This window comes from Sinocyclocheilus anshuiensis, unplaced genomic scaffold (assembly GCF_001515605.1).
Source record: "Sinocyclocheilus anshuiensis isolate Anshui unplaced genomic scaffold, SAMN03320099.WGS_v1.1 scaffold3245, whole genome shotgun sequence".
Taxonomy (NCBI): domain Eukaryota; kingdom Metazoa; phylum Chordata; class Actinopteri; order Cypriniformes; family Cyprinidae; genus Sinocyclocheilus; species Sinocyclocheilus anshuiensis.
Genome location: NW_015554281.1, coordinates 51,320 through 69,433, shown reverse-complemented (window position 1 = coordinate 69,433; position 18,114 = coordinate 51,320). Strand labels below are relative to the sequence as shown.

General features: G+C 38.4%; 2 protein-coding genes across 2 annotated transcripts in view; both read left to right on the top strand.

The window, feature by feature from the left end:
* Nucleotides 1-1,944: 1,944 nt before the first annotated feature.
* rpia (ribose 5-phosphate isomerase A (ribose 5-phosphate epimerase)) lies at nucleotides 1,945-8,934 on the top strand. Its single transcript, XM_016464232.1, has 9 exons — nucleotides 1,945-2,246; nucleotides 3,236-3,296; nucleotides 3,376-3,431; nucleotides 3,518-3,577; nucleotides 4,018-4,082; nucleotides 4,204-4,272; nucleotides 4,510-4,651; nucleotides 7,029-7,128; nucleotides 7,836-8,934. The coding sequence occupies exons 1-9, from the start codon at nucleotides 2,190-2,192 to the stop codon at nucleotides 7,931-7,933; spliced, it is 708 nt and encodes a 235-aa protein (XP_016319718.1). The 5' UTR covers nucleotides 1,945-2,189; the 3' UTR covers nucleotides 7,934-8,934.
* Nucleotides 8,935-11,423: 2,489 nt separating this feature from the next.
* The window catches only part of eif2ak3 (eukaryotic translation initiation factor 2-alpha kinase 3), a 31,185-nt gene continuing 24,494 nt past the window's right edge, over nucleotides 11,424-18,114 (top strand). Inside the window, exon 1 of the mRNA XM_016464231.1 lies at nucleotides 11,424-12,001. Within this exon, the coding sequence (XP_016319717.1) occupies nucleotides 11,706-12,001 (296 nt within the window). The 5' untranslated portion in view covers nucleotides 11,424-11,705. The remainder of the gene's footprint in view (nucleotides 12,002-18,114) is intronic.

The window sequence follows — 18,114 nt, the reverse complement described above, 5'->3', positions numbered from 1 at the left end:
CATCACATGACACCACATCTGTGTTCTTTCCCCAGTCACACACACACACACACACACACACACAGGCATGATTATAAACAATGCCCAAAAGAAAGGCACTTAAACGCACACTTTCATGTCTATCCATCTCACAATATATTTAAAACAGAGAAGGCATGCCTTTTATAAGACATTGAAACTTTTGATTTGTATTACTATTATGTAATTAGTTGTGCTATTATTAAAAGCAACTAGAAATAATTGTCAAATGAAGGTATAGTACCTTTATATCCCTACTTTATAATCGTTTATAGTTGTTTGTGATCTTTCCGAATAAAAGAAGTCGGAAGACGCAGATATCTCGGATGATTTTGCCCCATCAAACCATGTTACATTCATAGAGAGAGCGACGTTATAAACGAAGGCGCACAAATTGAGAAAAGACATGGTTTGACTAACTCTGGGCAAAAAAGTGAGCACCTGTGCACTTAATCATAGGCAATATGAGATTAGAGAAAGCTGAGAAGCAGACTCGACTGATTCTTGTCATGGAGAGCTTTAAGCTTCGGAGAGAGAGAGAGATTAGATGTACTGTTGAAAAAGTTGGTTTTCTCTTGAACATCTCGCACCACTCGCGTAATCAGCATTCCTGTTTGGCTGTTTCTCTCTCTATCTTCCCTTGAGTCCAGACCTCTGGTGTAAAAACAACCTCCCTTCAGTAATCCTGTTTGTCATTGGACATCTCTTAGTATTTACTGTAATATTGGAGTATTCAGCTTTAATTTGTGATCGCTCACACCTGGGTGGGATATGTTGACGAGTTCTGTTCTGTGCCGTTTTGAATTTTGTTTTCTAATCATGAATGTATACTGTAGATTTTTATATAGCACATAAAAAAGATCCATTGTCGAATTGATTTTGTCAAACAGATAAGCTAAATTTGTAAACTGCAATATGTAAAAACTATGGTAAATAAGAGACATGTTTATTGGAAGGATTGTGTGGGTTTAATAGGGTATGCTATACACTGAAATCTAGATCATTTCAAGCTAATTGCCAAATAAAGAGATATATTGATACCCATCTGTTTCAGCTCTCCTCTGTTTTCTATTTATGTTGGTTATAGTTGATTTTCATTGCTAATTACCACAGTTTATTTTTTATTTGTCCATACTACAAATTAAAAATAATGTTGGCATAAACTGCCCTCTACTGGTCATGTTAAGTATAGTTAATGACAGCATTACAGATTCTAGGGGGGAATCGGTTCATTTGAACAAGTCATCTAAAAAAAAAAAAACCGGTTCAGCGGTTCTTTACATCACACGTGGTCCCTGATTCATAGAGTGGCTGTAATAATAATAATAATAATACTTACAACCAAGCCATATTGCACATAAGCAATTACCAGTGTTTATTGCGTTTTATTTTTCATTTGATTATTGCAGCCTTGATTCGGCTCATTCAAAGGCAAGTCATTCTGATATGAATATATTTTGTTAACTCTCGGCTGGATGTTGTTAATAAAATGCTATTAAAACCAAATTTCGTGTGTGATAAAAATAAAATAAACAATAAAGGCCTACCCAATAATAAACCCAGTTTCAATACAGTTGTATCCTCTTTAGAAAGTTTCGTTTTACCATCACTACCGAAAACATATTTCTGCATGTAATTTATGATCAGTTATTAAGGTTACCTTCTCGGTTTACTCCAAATGTAATCGATTCTCATTACGAATCGGAAATATTGTCCGAAAGAGACGATTCAAGATTCAGTCGATGATTTGTTGACCGATTTTTTTCTCTCCCTCTAATAAAAAGATCAGACTTGATATTTTCAACCAATTGGATGAAAAGATCCGACTCAAACGGTTCGTGCAACTGATTCATTTGAAAGAGCCGACTCGCGCAGAATCGGAATCCACTGTACTCTGCTCTGTTACGAAAACATCTTACTAATACTAATTATCTGACAGCTGATATGTTGAGCGTCCTTTAATATCTGTTCAGTTCAGCTTCTCTAATACCCCTCTGCTCGTGCACATATGTTATTGAGGCACGCATCTCGTTGTGTTGGTCGTGGAGGCGCTGTGTGATGAGGCCGCGGAGGAGGTGGCTTGAGTTCAGCAGCAGCAGATCTCTTCTCCTCTCTCCGCCGGGGAAAAAACAACAGTGTGTAGCGGCAGCAGGCGGCATCACGGCACTCTCATGGCTGAAGAGGCCAAAAAACTGGCAGCTTATGCTGCTGTGGACACCCACATACAGGTGAGATTGTGTATTTACCTTAGTTGCGAGTGACACATTAACGCTACTTACATTAGTTTAACGTTAACTGGATAAACGGGTGCTTTAAATACTTTAGGAGGCGTGAATAAACATGCGTAGCAAACACGATGCTCGATGTACGTAGCGTTATTAAAATACGCGCCAACACTGCAGTAATGGTGTTTTGTATTTGCTATGGCTAACGGCTTTGGCAGTTATAGTATGTAACGTTAACACTTCAGCTTCAGACATGCTAGCTGGGATGTTACAGTGAAGTCAGCTAACGTTAGTAAGTAAGTGAGTGTGGCTCAGGTGGCATCAGTTGAGCACCTGTGTTTATTTACGCAGCAGGTTGTTTTAAACACAGTAAGCTAAGCGATAAAGATGCTAATTCTGCTCAAATTAAACCTTTAGCGATTAGCATGTTTGGAAATAGCTAACTGGTGCAGTCTGTGGGTACTATACATAATTAATTGTTTGTAACACACTAGGGTCCGTTGAGTGATTAAGGTGAATCTGGTAAAAACTGGACTAGCAAAGTGAACTTTGGTTTCTGCAAGCCTCACCTGACTCTTGCATGCTTCCAAATTGAGATTAAGCTTGTAGCTTGTAAAAAAAGCTTGTCATGAACACATTTTTTGTTGTTGTTGAGATGCCTATTAGATACATTTAGTAACATGCTTAAATATAAAAGTAAGAATTATATACCTACTTGAAAATGAATATAAAAATTGGTTTGACCTCCTGAGGTGTACATTTTAGCACTTCATGCATTCTCTGAAAACCAAACCCATGACCTTGTTGTTTCTAGTGCCATTATCAACTGTTTGGGTTAAAGAATATTTCCTCAAGGTTAAGCACCTCCTTTACTGACCCTGTTGAAATGAATGAATTCAGGCTTTATTATCAGTGTTGTGGTGGTCTGACGTATGACTATTTGGTTGGGTTATGCTTATGCTATAAAATGTGACTTTTCATTTCTCTTCCAGAATAATCAGGTAGTTGGAGTGGGCAGTGGCTCAACTATCGTCTATGCTGTGGATAGGCTGGGTAAGACGTGATCTAATATTACGTACTCATGCTTAGAGCTCTTAACAGTGATAATTAGTAAAATATGTTTTCTTTCTAGCTGAGAGGGTCAGACAGGAGAAGCTGAATATCGTGTGTGTTCCCACGTCTTTCCAGGTCAGTGTTCATTCATTTGGAGCTTCATTTAACACTAGAAAACTCCTGTGTTTTATAACTAACTTAACTGAGTTGTGTTGATCCAGGCCCGTCAGCTGATTCTGCAGCACGGTCTCACTTTGTCTGATTTAGAAAGGCATCCTGAGGTGAGTTTGGGCCGAGACTGCATGTGGATGGGCAGCTGGAATGGGTAAAAAAGATGACTTAGACAACTTAACTAGCTTAGATAACATTATAGAATGGAAAAGTTTAGTAAAACAATGCTATGTTGGAAAGGGCAATTAAATATATGATTTGACTTTGATGCTGGAATAGCAATAGGTAACATTTGTTGGGCCGAAATAAAGTAACAGCTTTTTGCTAAAAAAACTTTACTACGACTGGATTAATTTATCACATGAGTACCCATGACACCCTGAACAGCATAAAGAGTTCAGTTACCCAAATTTAATTACATCAGCTTTCCCTAAACTGGGTTTTTTGTGAACCCCTGGGGCTTTATGAGGGAACTGCAGGGGGTTTGTGAATTAATGAAGAGCTAACAAATAAATCATTTTGATTTTGAGAGTCTTTTTTTGTCTTTTAGCTGGATGTAGCGATTGATGGAGCTGATGAGGTTGATGCTGCTTTGACGCTGATTAAAGGAGGAGGGTATGATTGGCAAATTAAAGTTTAATTCAAGTATTTTTTCCATTTCTCTTCATTTGTGTGAAATCCCTGAGGTGTCATCAGGTCTAGCGTCATGTCCTTTTCTTTTCCTCCCTCAAAACAGAGGATGCTTAACCCAGGAGAAGATTGTAGCTGGTTGTGCCAAACACTTTATTGTCATTGCAGACTATAGGTATGAATGTGGTGTCTAGCAGATGTTTTTATCCAAAGTGACATTTCCAACTATTGTTTGAACTACAATATTTGGTATATATTTAGCATCCCATAATTACTGCTGATCACTGCATGTAGTGAAACAGTGGTGATGTTTCATCATAACCCAGCCTGTGATTGCTAGAATTATATGAGAGTCTTCCACTAGAAGTTGAGATGTGTTTGTGTGATGTCATTTCATTGCTTGTGTGGGTAGAAAGGACTCGAAGGCCCTGGGGCAACAGTGGAAGAAAGGTGTGCCGGTGGAGGTCATTCCCATGGCGTATGTGCCTGTGTCCAGAGCCATTGCCCGGCGCTTTGGAGGAGAGGCTGTGCTGAGGATGGCAGTCAGTAAAGCTGTAAGAGAGTCTTACTAATGGATCTTGAATTCCATCCATTTGTGTTATTTACGTTTTTAAGGGTTCTTTTTTTAACTTCTTATTATAATATACTTCTATTACATTACATGTAAAACAAAATCATAGGGCTGCAACTAACGATTATTTTAATAATCGATTAATCTGTCGATTTTTTTTCTTCTTCTCTCGATTAATCGATGAATCGGATAAAAAACAAAAAAGCAAGAAAAACATTCATTTCCAACCCTTTATTCAAAAACAGAACTAAAACCTTTAGAAAGTGCACAAACATGTTGCTCCTTGAACATCCCTGAGCTGTTATAATACAAAGTTTTTTTTTTTTTTTTTAATAATCAAACGTCTCCGCGTCGCGCGACACAACGAATCGATTATGAAATTCGTTGCCAACTCTTTTAGTAATCGATTTTTATCGATTTAATCGATTCGTTGTTGCAGCCCTACAAAATCAATGTCCTGCCCTAAAATACGGACTCCCTGATTTCGTTTGAATAACTCATTCAACCCAAAGAACTTGGTTTATTGTTGAAAAGAACTAAGTCATTACATTTGTGTTGTCTGCACTATTTAGGGTATTATATTGTAGTATACAATATAATACTCCAACACCAGTGTTGAAGAACAACCCAACTGTGACCCAGTGGAAATAGAACCTGCCATTTTGAATGAAGAAATTATATGTGCGATGCAACAGCTATCAAACAACAAGGCCCCTGGGTTTGACTGTATCCAAGCGGAATTGCTGAGGCCAATTCCACCTGCAGCCATTAAAGCAATTTGCCAAAAGGTCTGAGAAACCAGGAAGTGGCCAAAAGATTGGAAAAGGTCAGTTTTTATACCAATACCAAAGAAAGGTGATGCAAGGAATTGTAGCAACTATCGCTCAATAGCCTTGATCCCTCACATAAGCAAAATCCTTCTAAAAATCATTCTGCAATGCCTACTCCCAATCATAGAAACAGAACTACCTGATGTGCAGGCTGGTTTCCGCCGAGTTCGTGGCACATGTGACCACATAGCAAATTTGCGATGGATCATTGAAAAATGCAATGAATTTCAAAAAGGTATCTATATATGTTTTATTGACTACAGTAAGGCTTTTGATTGTGTCGAACATAATAAGCTATGGAAGGTACTTCAAAAATTGGGAATATCACCTCATCTGACCCAGTTGATAAGATCGCTTTACACAGATCAAGAAGCCGTTGTTCGAACGCAGTATAGCGACACCAAATGCTTCAGAATTGAAAGGGGTGTGAAACAAGGGTGTATTCTCTCCCCCTTTCTTTTTCATCTTTATGCTGAAGTGATGAGGAATTCATGTCTGGAAGATTCTGACATAGGTGTGAAGATTGGAGGCAGAAATATCAACAATCTTCGTTATGCTGATGATACAACTTTTTTTTAGCAGAAACCGAGGATGCTCCGAAACACCTTATAATAGCAATTCAAAGGGAAAGTGAAAAGATGGGACTCCACCTGAACATCAAAAAGAATAAAATAATGTCTACAGCTGGATCTGAATGGTTAATTAACGTAACCATCAATGGAGAGGAAATTGAATGCGTTAAGGAGTTCTGCTTCTTGGGATCTATGATTGACCAAACCGGCGACGGTACACCTGAAATAAAGTGTCGAATATCATTAGGACATAATGCAATGCTAAGCATGCAACAAATCTGGAAGAGTAAAGACATAAATCTTAAAACCAAATGTAGACTAGTCCAGGCAATTGTATTTACTATATCAATATATGGATGTGAAAGCTGGACTGTGAAAAAAAAACGATCGAAGGAGGATAGACGTCTTTGGGTTATAGTGTTGGCGAAGGCTCTTGAAAATACCATGGACAGCAAGGGTTTCCAATAGAGAGGTCCTGAAGTGTATAAAACCAGAGATGTCACTTGAAGGCAAAATTACAAAACTGCGTCTTACCTTTTTCAGCCCTGTTATGCGAACAGCTTCACAAGAACATGCAATGATGCTTGCCATAGTTAGCAGAAAAACGCGTTGGCTTGATATCATTAGAAGTGACAGACTTAGGCATTGAACAGCTGAAAAAGAAAGTAGAAGATCAGAAAGCATGGCGAGAGTTGGCCCATTGGATCGCCAAGAGTCGGATACGACTGAATGGCTAATCATCATTGTACTATAGTATAGTATATTATTCTTTGACATGCTCCCTATCTTGACTTGTTTTGTTTTTTTCCTTCTAAAATCTTGCCTTGAATTTCCCAGAAAGTAGCATTGTACCATGTAGTTCCTCGGAATTGTCTCATTAAGCTTGGAATGTAGTGGGCTTCTATGAAATTGATGGTCTAGTCATCTGATGATTTTTCTTTACAATGTTGAACTTTAGGGTCCAGTGGTTACTGATAACAGTAACTTCATCCTGGATTGGAAGTTTGAGCATGCACAGAAATGGAAAGAAGTCAACACAGCCATCAAGATGATCCCAGGTCAGTACAGATGAAAACCTTTTCTCTGTTGTTGTTTTTTTTTTTTGAAAGAAGTCTGTTCTGCTCACCAAGGCTGCATTTATTTGATCAAAAATAGAGTAAATGGTAATATTGTGAAATATCATAATTTAAAATGACTGTTTAAAATTCATTTTAAATATATATTTTAAAATGTAATTCATTCCTGTGATGGTAAAGCTGAATTTTTAGCAGCGTTACTCCACTTATCAGATATTCCAAAACCCAACAAACAGCGATTCAATATTAGGCTGTTGCCATTGGTCCGTGTCTGTTGGTGCAGTGTGTACTGGCCTTATTATGCTGATTTTGTGCTTAAGAAATGTTGAAAAACTGGAAACTGTAATACTTTTTTTTTGTTTGTTTGATAAATAGAAAGTTCAAAAGAATGGTATTTATTGAAATATAAATCTTTTTTTTATAAATTTATAAAATTATAAATATTTACTGTCCTTCTTTACTGATACTTTTGATCAATTTGAGGTGTCTGCTGATTAAAATATTATTTGAAAAAAAAAGTACCAACTGCAAACCAGTGAACAGTAGTGTATGTATTGCTAAGCACAAATTAATGTTCTCTCTTCTCTTTTTTTTTATATATATATATATATATAGAAAGTTATTGGTTGTTAATCATTATTCTTTTTTATTAGTATGTGTGTGTATATATATATATATATATATATAAGGTGTGGTTGAGACAGGTTTGTTTGTGGGGATGGCTGAGAGGGTGTACTTCGGTATGGAGGATGGGAGTGTCAAGACTAGAGACCCTCCTATCAACTAAGAAGATCTTCCTCTGCTCTTGTGATAGACCAGCCTGCACACCTCAAGTGCCGTTCAAATACACAGACTCTGGCAGCTCTTTCCCTACAGGTTATCTTATTTTCTGTTACAGAAACCGTCAGACGTCTGATCAGTACCTCTCATGTGGCTGTGCACATGAAATATGGATTTTCACACAACAATGCAACATTAGATCCTCAGATCCTTCAGATACACCCGTTTTTCCTCTCATATCCTCTGTCTGGACAATTCTGCTTATGTTGGGAATGAGTCTACAGAGACTGTCCATACGGTACATCGCCAGTGTTAGTTTGCCTTCTGTGCTTCTTTACGTAGCCATGAATGTTGTCTTACATGGGCGTCTGTACAAATGTATGAATATTGTGGCCTCCGTTTGTGCCTCCATAAATGTATATTTTCACAAAGCATAGTTCCTAGCCTTACAAATGCATGCAGCTTTTGAGAAAATCTCAGTCACACCCTATTGCGTCGTTAGTATAGTGTCTGTGGGTTTGTATGATCATTTTGAATCTGCTTTGTTGATTGATTATGACAGATTTCCTCAGACGCTCCAACGTGAAACCTCAAGCAAAACGAGTGGCCTTTGCCAGCACACAGCGGTTAGTTTAGTTCAGTGATCAATCATTTCAGAGGATTCTGCCCCTGGATAAAATACACTATTTGAAGTTGTGAAATACTACTCCGATTTTGATATTGATTTTGTTTTCGTATAATTTTTCGATGTGCCTGTGGCCACGAACACTGTTGTTGAGGGATGAAAGCAGCAGTGAGTTGGTGGCACAGCTTGAAAGCCTTATCTTCTGTACATGTATTGATCAGTTCTGTTAATGAAAACTCTTCACAGAGGTCACTGTGATTTTTGGGTATGGTACTACTTAAAATACCAGCATGTGTTTTACTCTACCAATTTTACTGTGATACTAAGGTTTTCAAATGTTATGTTCTAGACTGAAAATCAATATTAAAACCGGACCAATCAACTATAAAGTATCTTGTTAGTTATTTTGCATTACATACTTTATTTAACCCGTTTTTTTTAATGCCACAAGAAAGAACATACAAAAATCAATGCCAGGGGTGAGTATGATTGAAAATACAATTACAGGTAACAAAATCAGAAAAACATTATAAAATGACTCAGTGGCTCAGTTAACAGTTACGCCAAACACGGGTTAAAAGATTATTTAACAAACCACAAGAGGGCGCCATATACATTTCGCAATGGCCAGCCTTCATGACTACAAAAAGTGAACAAAGTGAACTGGAATGCTGAAGTTGCCTAAACTATTTATATTATTTTAGAAGTGTTATGGTTGTTAAGCTGTAATTACAAACCGATAAGTGACGAAATATAAAATTAAAGGACAATACTGAACTTACTACAATTTGCGCAACGGATGAGTACATTACTCTTTTCATACCAAAAGTCCCGGAACTAAAACTGTCAGACATGACCTCACTTTTATCTGCAAACAAACGGCCACGTCGTTATTTCCATCCTTGTACTTTTTACCCAATCAAGTTTTGCTCAGCCCCTCCGTTAGAAATCACAGTAACGATGATTTTGATTGACAGCTTAACAGACCAATGGGTTGACTAGACTTCTTTCGCGGCTTCCGTAAACATACCAATGAAGCATGTTGGAGCCAGAGCCAGAGAGAGTTGCGTCAACGGAAGTCCAAAACGCTCGATCGTCACGTGATTCACGTAGACCTCAAATAGTTCCAGGAAGTTCATAGCGGGCAATTGAAATACATTGAGTTGGAGAGACAGAACTGTGATTTTTGGTAATTAGTAGACAATAAAATAATTTATTTACATTATTTATAAAATAATGTATACGTAGTATATATATGTAGTTATATTAGTGTTGTTTTAAAAAGATAAAATCCTCTAATATTTGAGGATTAATGTGGTCAGCTATCCTTACCTGCCTTGTTAACATATTTTAGGCGGGAGTTACCATGGTAAAAGTCCGTGTTTGCTATATAAACGACATCATGGTCTTCTGCCAAGGTAACTTCAGCCTCTCTATATAAATATAACAGGAACAGAACATATTTGACTTAAATCACACCTGACAGCATAACACACTTTTTCAGACTTGCTACAGTATTTTATTAAGTGAAAACTAATCTTGTTTAATGTTTTTGATTCTTGTGCACCCCTCAGTTATTAATATATAAAAATATATTTGTAGTATATTCCGATTTAAAACAACTTAAAACATTTTTACACATTTAATCACATATTTTATGTATGTTGACTTTTGTTATGCACTTATTTACAGCAATCGATTTATACATTTATAATAAACTATAAAACCTGTTGTCCTTGAACAGTCTCTCCATAGTTTGCTGTGCTGCATGGGAGTGCTCCAGTCACTCACAGAAAGGAGTGTGAATGTATGGTTTCCCTACTGATCTGGAGAGGAGAAAAAAAATGATGCATCAAGTTTTGTTCAATTCACATTTATTTGTATTGCACTTTTTAATATACACATTGTTTCAAAGCAGCTTTACAGAAAATGAATGTTTCTACATTACAAATAAGAGTCATTACAGGGAGTCTTCAGGTGGTTCTTGTTCTGAAAGCAAGATAGCGAAGGGAAAAAACAGGAGAAATGGTTAAGTGATGCTCCATCACTTTGCAGTCCTGTGGCATCACTGCTCAGTCTGTTCCTTCAACACGGTACTTCTTTAGTAGCTAAGACGTTTAAGTATAAAATACAGTAATAATGTACAGGTTTACTGTGATATATATATATAATATAGTGGTATATAATATTTTTTTTTAAATTTAGCCTAGCATGATTCTGAAATGAAAACTGCTCGTCTATTTCAAACTTTTCATTCTCACTTAGGTCCATCTGCATCCTTTTCAATATATCCAAGTCTATTAAATAACTCCCCACCAGCAAAATCACTTTTAAAAGCCTTAATTACACAACGATGGATGAAACTGCATGAAGAGAATGAATAACATCCCGTAAATCTACTAATTAAGTGAGGAATAATCTAATAATAATCTGTTTTAATGCACAGGGTAATTTGATTAGCTGTGCTGATAATATACTATTTTGTTCTATAACTGTCTTACCTTTTAAAAGTTCATCACAGCAGTCTCTTCTGCTGCATCTCTACGGCGCTGATAGTATGAGCGCTAACTTCCGGGAACTATTGAGCGGCTCCACGATCCGCCATTGCTGTAAAAAACTGGTCCATTGGAGTGAACGGAGTTGTCGCAACTCTCTGGCTAAAACTCTACGGTGTGGCCAATAATATACTTAAGAAGATGGCCATACCCGCTCTGGGCTGCCTTTCCTCCCGCCTATATTTCTGGGTGACAAGAAAAGCGCCCAATGGAATGAAGAGGATAGAGGGCCGACCACGTCAACAGACTGCACTGTAAAAGACAGTTGTAGGGCGCAATCAAAATCTGCTTAGTAGACGAGCGGTGAAGATTGACAAACGCTAGCACCAATCAGCACACACTGCAGGGATTTGCTTCCATGCTCAGCCAATGGGCGTTTGGATACGGGGCGGGGCTTGACGTTACCACAGCACGGCCAACGTCATGTATAAAGGGAATAACATGGTGCTGTTGAGTGCATGTTTACGTTAAGAGAGGACAACAGAAAGAGATCTAATAGCTTACGAGTTTAATTGTAAAACGCCTTTTATAGACTAGTTTTTAAAATTCACTTTATTTTGGTATGTGATTGTCTAACTACTCATGTGCCACTTGTCCCAATGGAAAGGGGGTTTCAGTTTGGAAACGTATGCACATCCCTGCTGCTGCTGCTTGTTTTGAGAACGTTAACGGTTACTTTGCAAAGTCAGTCTCTCTCGGAGAGAGAACTCGAAGTGGCTCCGACGCCAAACACCGAGACGGCGGAACATGCTGCCGTTATGGAGCGGCCACTGGACAGCGTCGGAGGAGCCCCTGGCATCGGAGAAGTGACCGTAGAGGACGACGAGTACGGCTCGACCGGGGAGAGCGAAGAGCCGTCTGGAGACAGCGACGCAAACTTCCACAAGCAGCGGAGGTAAGTTAGGCAGTTTCCACCGAGTCATAGCAGAAGTTTTCGGTTTGTCTGAGCGTGACACGCTTTTTAGGTTGTCACGTTGCTTTCTGTAGTCTTATTCAACTTTAGTAAAGTTTGCGTAAGGCAGCCGAGCTGGAGTTCGTGCTGGGCGGACGTTTGCAGCAGTCGACCTCTCCCTGCTGGGCCAAGAAGAGGGTATAAATATGTGCAAATATTTACATCACCAAATTAAATCCGCGTGACAGCAGAACATTTTAGATCGACTTGACGCTGCCGTTTATAATATGGCTACTTGTACGCAAAAATCTGTTGAGTTAGGATTTTTTTCCTTTTACTATGGAGATTCAGATGACTGACAGCAGTCTCTGAGCCAGTGCAGAACGCTTATCTCTCCTATCGCACTCGATGGCTTGAGTGTGTGTTTGTGAACTTAAAGAGCACCTTATATACTCGCACTGCCTTATGTTATATAAACGGAACTGTTTTCTGGAGTTGGAAACTTGTTTTACTGCTGTCGCAGCCTGAGGATGCTCGTCCTGTCTTGAGCACTGCTGCAGTGTTTTGAGTGTGGGCGTGCGATGCATGTCAGCCCGACTGAGTCTGACTACAATGTTGTTTGTAAACACACTTAAAGACGCAAAAAGCGACAGTTTACTGTACCAGTAGAGGAGAGAGACGTCTTTTGAACTGTAACATTAACAATGCCGTTTTTAATAGGTTTGTACGGGAAATATTTTTTCAGACATTCGTTCTCTATGTATGCTACAGTTATTACAAAGGAAGCCGGTGTCCGTCGGTAGACTGCGGTCTCTGGAGGCTGCGCCGACGCACTTTAAACCGCTGCTCAGCGCGCAACTACAGACGCGTCTCCCCGCGCCCAGACGCGCGCTCCAACTTTCCAGATGTTTTGTTTTTGTTTGTGGCGGGAATTAGTCGCTCTGCTCTGCTGGATGTGATATCAGTGTGTTACCGCATCCGAGCCCTCTGCCCCACCTTAGAGAGAAGCAGTGTCGAATAGGTGGATGGGGAGCTCGGGGGTCTTGCTTTAAAACTAATTGAAACTGTTTTGGTGCTTTAGTTTGTTGTTTTTTAATCTAACATTTTGTCTAAGACCTTTGGAGCTTAAAGGTGAATGTTTTTCGCCCACCTTGTGAAAATGTTAAGTTTTTTTTTCTTTTAGCTGAAGCTGGATATTGTTTTTGGTGGAGATACTGGTTCTACAAATATGTCACAGGAGCTGATAATATCACTGGGAACACCTGATCTGCTCCACTGCAGTAAAAAAATCTCTCACACCTTGCCTTACCATCGACATGCTGTCACATCGATGTGTGGGGCACCCATTGATGGGGGATTTTTCCAAACAAGCACAAGTTGGCACGACCAGAGTCAGGTCCTGATAATTACAGGCTCAGGCTTTAGAATAAGAGGTGAAATAGGAAAGCAACAACACGTCGAAGTAAAATGAAAATGAAAATAGCATGAGAAGGAGCAGGAAACCCTCGCTTGAGTTACAGCGAGGAATTTTAGGGTGGATATGGTTTGCCAGTGCTGAGGATTCTTCTAAAACCTTTGAAGGCAAAAGACGAACAGTTCTGTTACATCTGAAAAATGTTATATATAGATTTTACTCCGGTTTATGGTTATCATGTTCAGGAAGTGTTGAAGCAGACACCTTTTGGAACTTATCAAGAAATATTTTATTGATATCTTGTAAATATTTTTGTGCTAATATTTTGTTATATTGTTCTTTTGTATATATAAAATATTCTAATATATAATTATGTAATTATATAAACAATATATCATTTAATTAATTACAATTTTTTTTTAAAAATTATTTTAATTAAGTTAACTAATTTAACTTAAGGGAAATTAATTTTACACACAAAAATGTTGATTTTGCTTTTATGGGATATTAGGGATGGTTCACATGAAAATGAAAAATTCTGTCATTTACTCATTTACTTCTGTTCTACTGAATCCAAACCTGTACAACTTTCATTCTTCTGTGAAACACAAAAGATGTTTTGAAGAATGTTATTAAAGTTTTTGTTACAAACAAAAGATAGTCTCAAGAATTTTAAATTTTTACGTAAACAATCCGTTTTCATTAAAAGTGCAAAATCTGCAATTTTCGTGCAAAATTATGAATAATTGAGACATACACTTGCACATTTGCAAATTTGCAATTGTAAATTTTTGCATTTGAGCTTTTAATATGAAGGGATATTTGACCCAAAATTGAAATTCTTGAGACTTTTGTGGGACATAAAAGAAGATATTTTGAGAAATGTATCAGGTTTCTTCTTTGGAAGTCAGGTCACAAAAACTGTTTGGTTAATAACTTTCTTCAAAACATCTTTGAATGAATGAGACATGCACTTGCTCTGGTATTGCTGATAGCAATGTAGTAGCAGTTATCTGCACACCTGCATGGCACAGACCACCTCAGTTAGATATTGAAAAGGCTGCTTGTTTTAAACAGCCCAAAGAAGAGAAGATTCATATATTTTGCAGGTTATAGAGGAAATAACTAAAAATATCATGCATGCTTTTTGCAACTCTGCATCAACCACAAAGTCATTTACTCAAGAAACAGCAAAAAAAAAAAAAAAAAAACGTAGTTGGGGTTTATATGAGTGTCAACTTCCATGCACTGCAAGATATGTTGAAAATGATCAGTGCAAAGATGCTTTATCTGTGTGTATGAATAGCCCGCTGGAAGTCCAGTTTTAAACACCACTTCAGCGATGGTGCTTTAATGTGAAGTTCCTGGGACTTTGTCTTGACAGTAGTCATACATCACTGGAAGGAGGGGCTGGTCTTTGTTTCTGGTGGCATAGTTATATGTGTCATGCACACTCGAGGGAATAGTGTGTAGTGTGTTTAACACTGCATTGGTTCGGTATCTCTACAGGGTTGAGAGTAGCAGCTGCCTTCACACCTGCTGCCAAGATAAAACACTCGCTCACACCTCTACATGTTCCCCCCATGGTCCTCAATATCAAATCATCTCATGCATTTATGTGCAGTGTTCAAGCAACCATCAATCACATGTAAACAAACAAACAAGTGTCTGGCTTTTATTGATAATGCATGAACCAAGAACCAGACCTTTGTGCTCTCTTCTCAGTAACACAGCGATGATAATCATTACCCTCAGGCCTTCCCCATGACATGGAACAGTTTTACTGGGGGATGGTGTTCTCCTGGGACAGTTTTATGTGTTGCACAGCATGGTTGACTGGCAAATGGGAGTCTAACCCTGGAGAGATCTACTCACAACAAAAGCAAAGATTGTGGGGAACACTTGTAATAAAGATGCTTTCATCAACTTGTTGTTACTCAGTCCATTAAGTCTAGGTGGAAGAAAAACAACAACAACATATTGTAAAGATCTTCCAGACTGCTGTTAGAGCAAAGACTAGGCAACACAATTGCTGTTTAAATGCACAGATAACTGAATTAGTTTGTGGTACATATGTGTTCTCCTTTAAATTGGTTTGGCGAACAGGATCCAGGTATGGCCTATAGACTAATGTAGCTCAGCTTTGCCTCGGTGTGTGTATTTTTGGACTGCTGGTGATTCCTGAGGGACCTTTTGGAAGGAGCACTTCGCTTGAGGTGCCCTCTCTCTTACACACACAAATACACACTCACGGTGATGCTGCTTCTCCACTGCCTGGTGCAAACTCTGCCAGACGTCTAGCTCCAACTGCCTACTGCTTAGCAACAGCCAATCAGAAGAGCTGAGCTGGCAAACTTGTTGGCCAATTAGACGATTGGAAGGAAAAAGTGCTCAGAATTTGAGTTGGAAGAGAGAGAGAGAGAGCAGGAGGGAAGGAAAGGGTAGAGTTCGTGCGCTTGTTGTTGTGAGCTTTTTTTGTCTGACTTGATGGTTAGGTAACTAGCGAGAGACTGTCAGATTCGTTTTATATGATCTCATGATCTGGAGTGAAGTTCATCACTTTGCGATAAGACTTTATCATCTTGTAATCAGAACCAAACTTGGCATGTTTTTATGCAAACTTTACCTGAGCACTTTTGTAATATCTCACTTCAAACAATTAAAATAAAACCAGTTTTATGAAGGGCTCGTTTTTTTTTTAGGATGTCGATTCTGTGTTGTTGCTCTTAGCCATGTGGCAACGCTTACTCCGGACCTGCTTGATTTTTGCTCTGTTTGTGGTTTGATTCTTTTAAGCCGTTTCTTCATTCGTTGCAGAGGACACACCTTACTGCACTGCAGCAATGGGTGGGAAGATGGGAGAGGTGTGGCAGAGGGAGAGATTGGGGAGACGAGGAGGGAGAAAGTAAAGGGGGGACATCGAGACCCAAAACCGAAGGCGCTAGGACCCTGTAGTCAGGACCTAGGCTTTTCTGTAGTTTGGTTCCTCACTGCTTAGCAACAACAAATCAGCCACCTAGATCAAGGCCAGGACTCGTCCAATAGGACGAGAGCAGCCCCATGTGACAGAGTTTTGATTTCTCCGCACCATGCCGCACGTTAGAGAGATAGAAACGGGAGGAAGATGATGAGAGTTAAAGAGGAGTGAAATGACAGTGACTTGTGCATGATGGAATTAGTTTGTGTGACACACGCCTTTCATGTTTTCTCGTGCAATTTGTGGTGGTATTTTTTTCAAAGCAAGTGTCGGAGCTTATTGAAAAATCATACAGGTGTGCTTCACTGTTTAGTTTAGTTTCATCATCAAAATCAGCTAGAAATGCTTTTCTGTGCAATTGCTGTACTGCAGTTTTTGCAGGATGCACCAAATTTAGCAAGGTCAATTGAGATGGCAGAAGCACTTATAGTTCTGCATGGAGATAGCAGCTTGGGCGTGTCAGAACGTGACATGGAGTCAGAGGACAGATTAAGCATTCTCACACACTCACACTCACACACACTCAGACACACTGGGTAAATGCTTTAATCAATGCGTGGAGAAAAACTCTGCATGATGGAGGAGACAATGTTAGAATGAATGCAACTTTCTTTAATGGGTTGCATTAGCCTTAAAGGGATAGTTCACCCAAAAATGAAAATTCTGTCATCATTTACTCACCCTCATGTCGTTCCAAACCTGTATGAGTTGCTTTCTTATGTTGAATATAAAAGAAGATATTTTGACGATTGCTGGTAATCAAACAGTTGGTGGTTGCCATTGACTTCCATAGTAGGAAAAAAAATACTATGGAAGTCAATGGCAACCACCAACTGTTTGATTACCAGCAATCTTCAAAATATCTTCTTTTACCTTCTTTCTTTTACAATTTTTTTCCTTTGTGGAAAATAAAATATTTTGAGAACTGTCTCTGTGTTGTTTGTACAAGTCAGTTTGAGTCTTATTTTTCTAAAATATCATCTCTTGTGCTCGGCGAAAGAAAGAAATGCCTACATGTTTAGAAAGATGTCGAGTAAATCTTTTGGGTCAACTGCCCCTTTGAATGCTGGTTATATTTTCTTTTTTGTTATTAATTTGATTTATTTTGATTGTTTTTCTGATCATCTTTCTCTTTTACATTAGAACACACATTGTCATGCAGTTAGTCACAGTTTTGTGGTCCACTACACATTCAACAAGTAATGCACAGACTGCACTTTTTCCTCGTGGTGTGTGCATCTAAAGGTTTCTAGTGAGAGTTTCTTCTTTCTGTAGTGAGATATACGGGTATGGACATCATATTTGTGTACTGCGGATGTTGCCTGGGGAAGATGGTACCTCGAAATGCATTGCTGGGTGCTTTGTGTAATGCTCCATACCGAGCTCTGCATGCTACTGCAGTGCTATATTTTATTGTGTGATCACTTAAGCAGAAAATCCCTTTCACTTTGGAAACTCAGTGGACTCTGGAGTCTCTATCTCGTCCTTTTTAAAAGATGCCCCTTCTAAATTGTGTTTTTGGAGACTTTTATTCAGCAGAACTTACACTTATACAGAAAATGCATGTGCAATATTTAGGCTTTTGACTTGGTTTTAACTCTTCAAAGTCTTTACTTTTCAGTTAATTCTTATGACAATTTAACTGAAATGTAATTTTTAAATTTATATTAAATCAAAGAAAAGTTATATTTATTTATTTATTTGTTGTTATATATATATATATAT

Bases quoted from the DNA above. Each gene is read 5' to 3' on its own strand.
- rpia (XM_016464232.1), top strand. From the start codon at position 2,190: ATGGCTGAAGAGGCCAAAAAACTGGCAGCTTATGCTGCTGTGGACACC. The intron at 4,083-4,203 runs GTATGATTGGCA...CCCTCAAAACAG, and splicing joins ACGCTGATTAAAGGAGGAGG to AGGATGCTTAACCCAGGAGA. The intron at 4,273-4,509 runs GTATGAATGTGG...TTGTGTGGGTAG, and splicing joins ATTGTCATTGCAGACTATAG to AAAGGACTCGAAGGCCCTGG.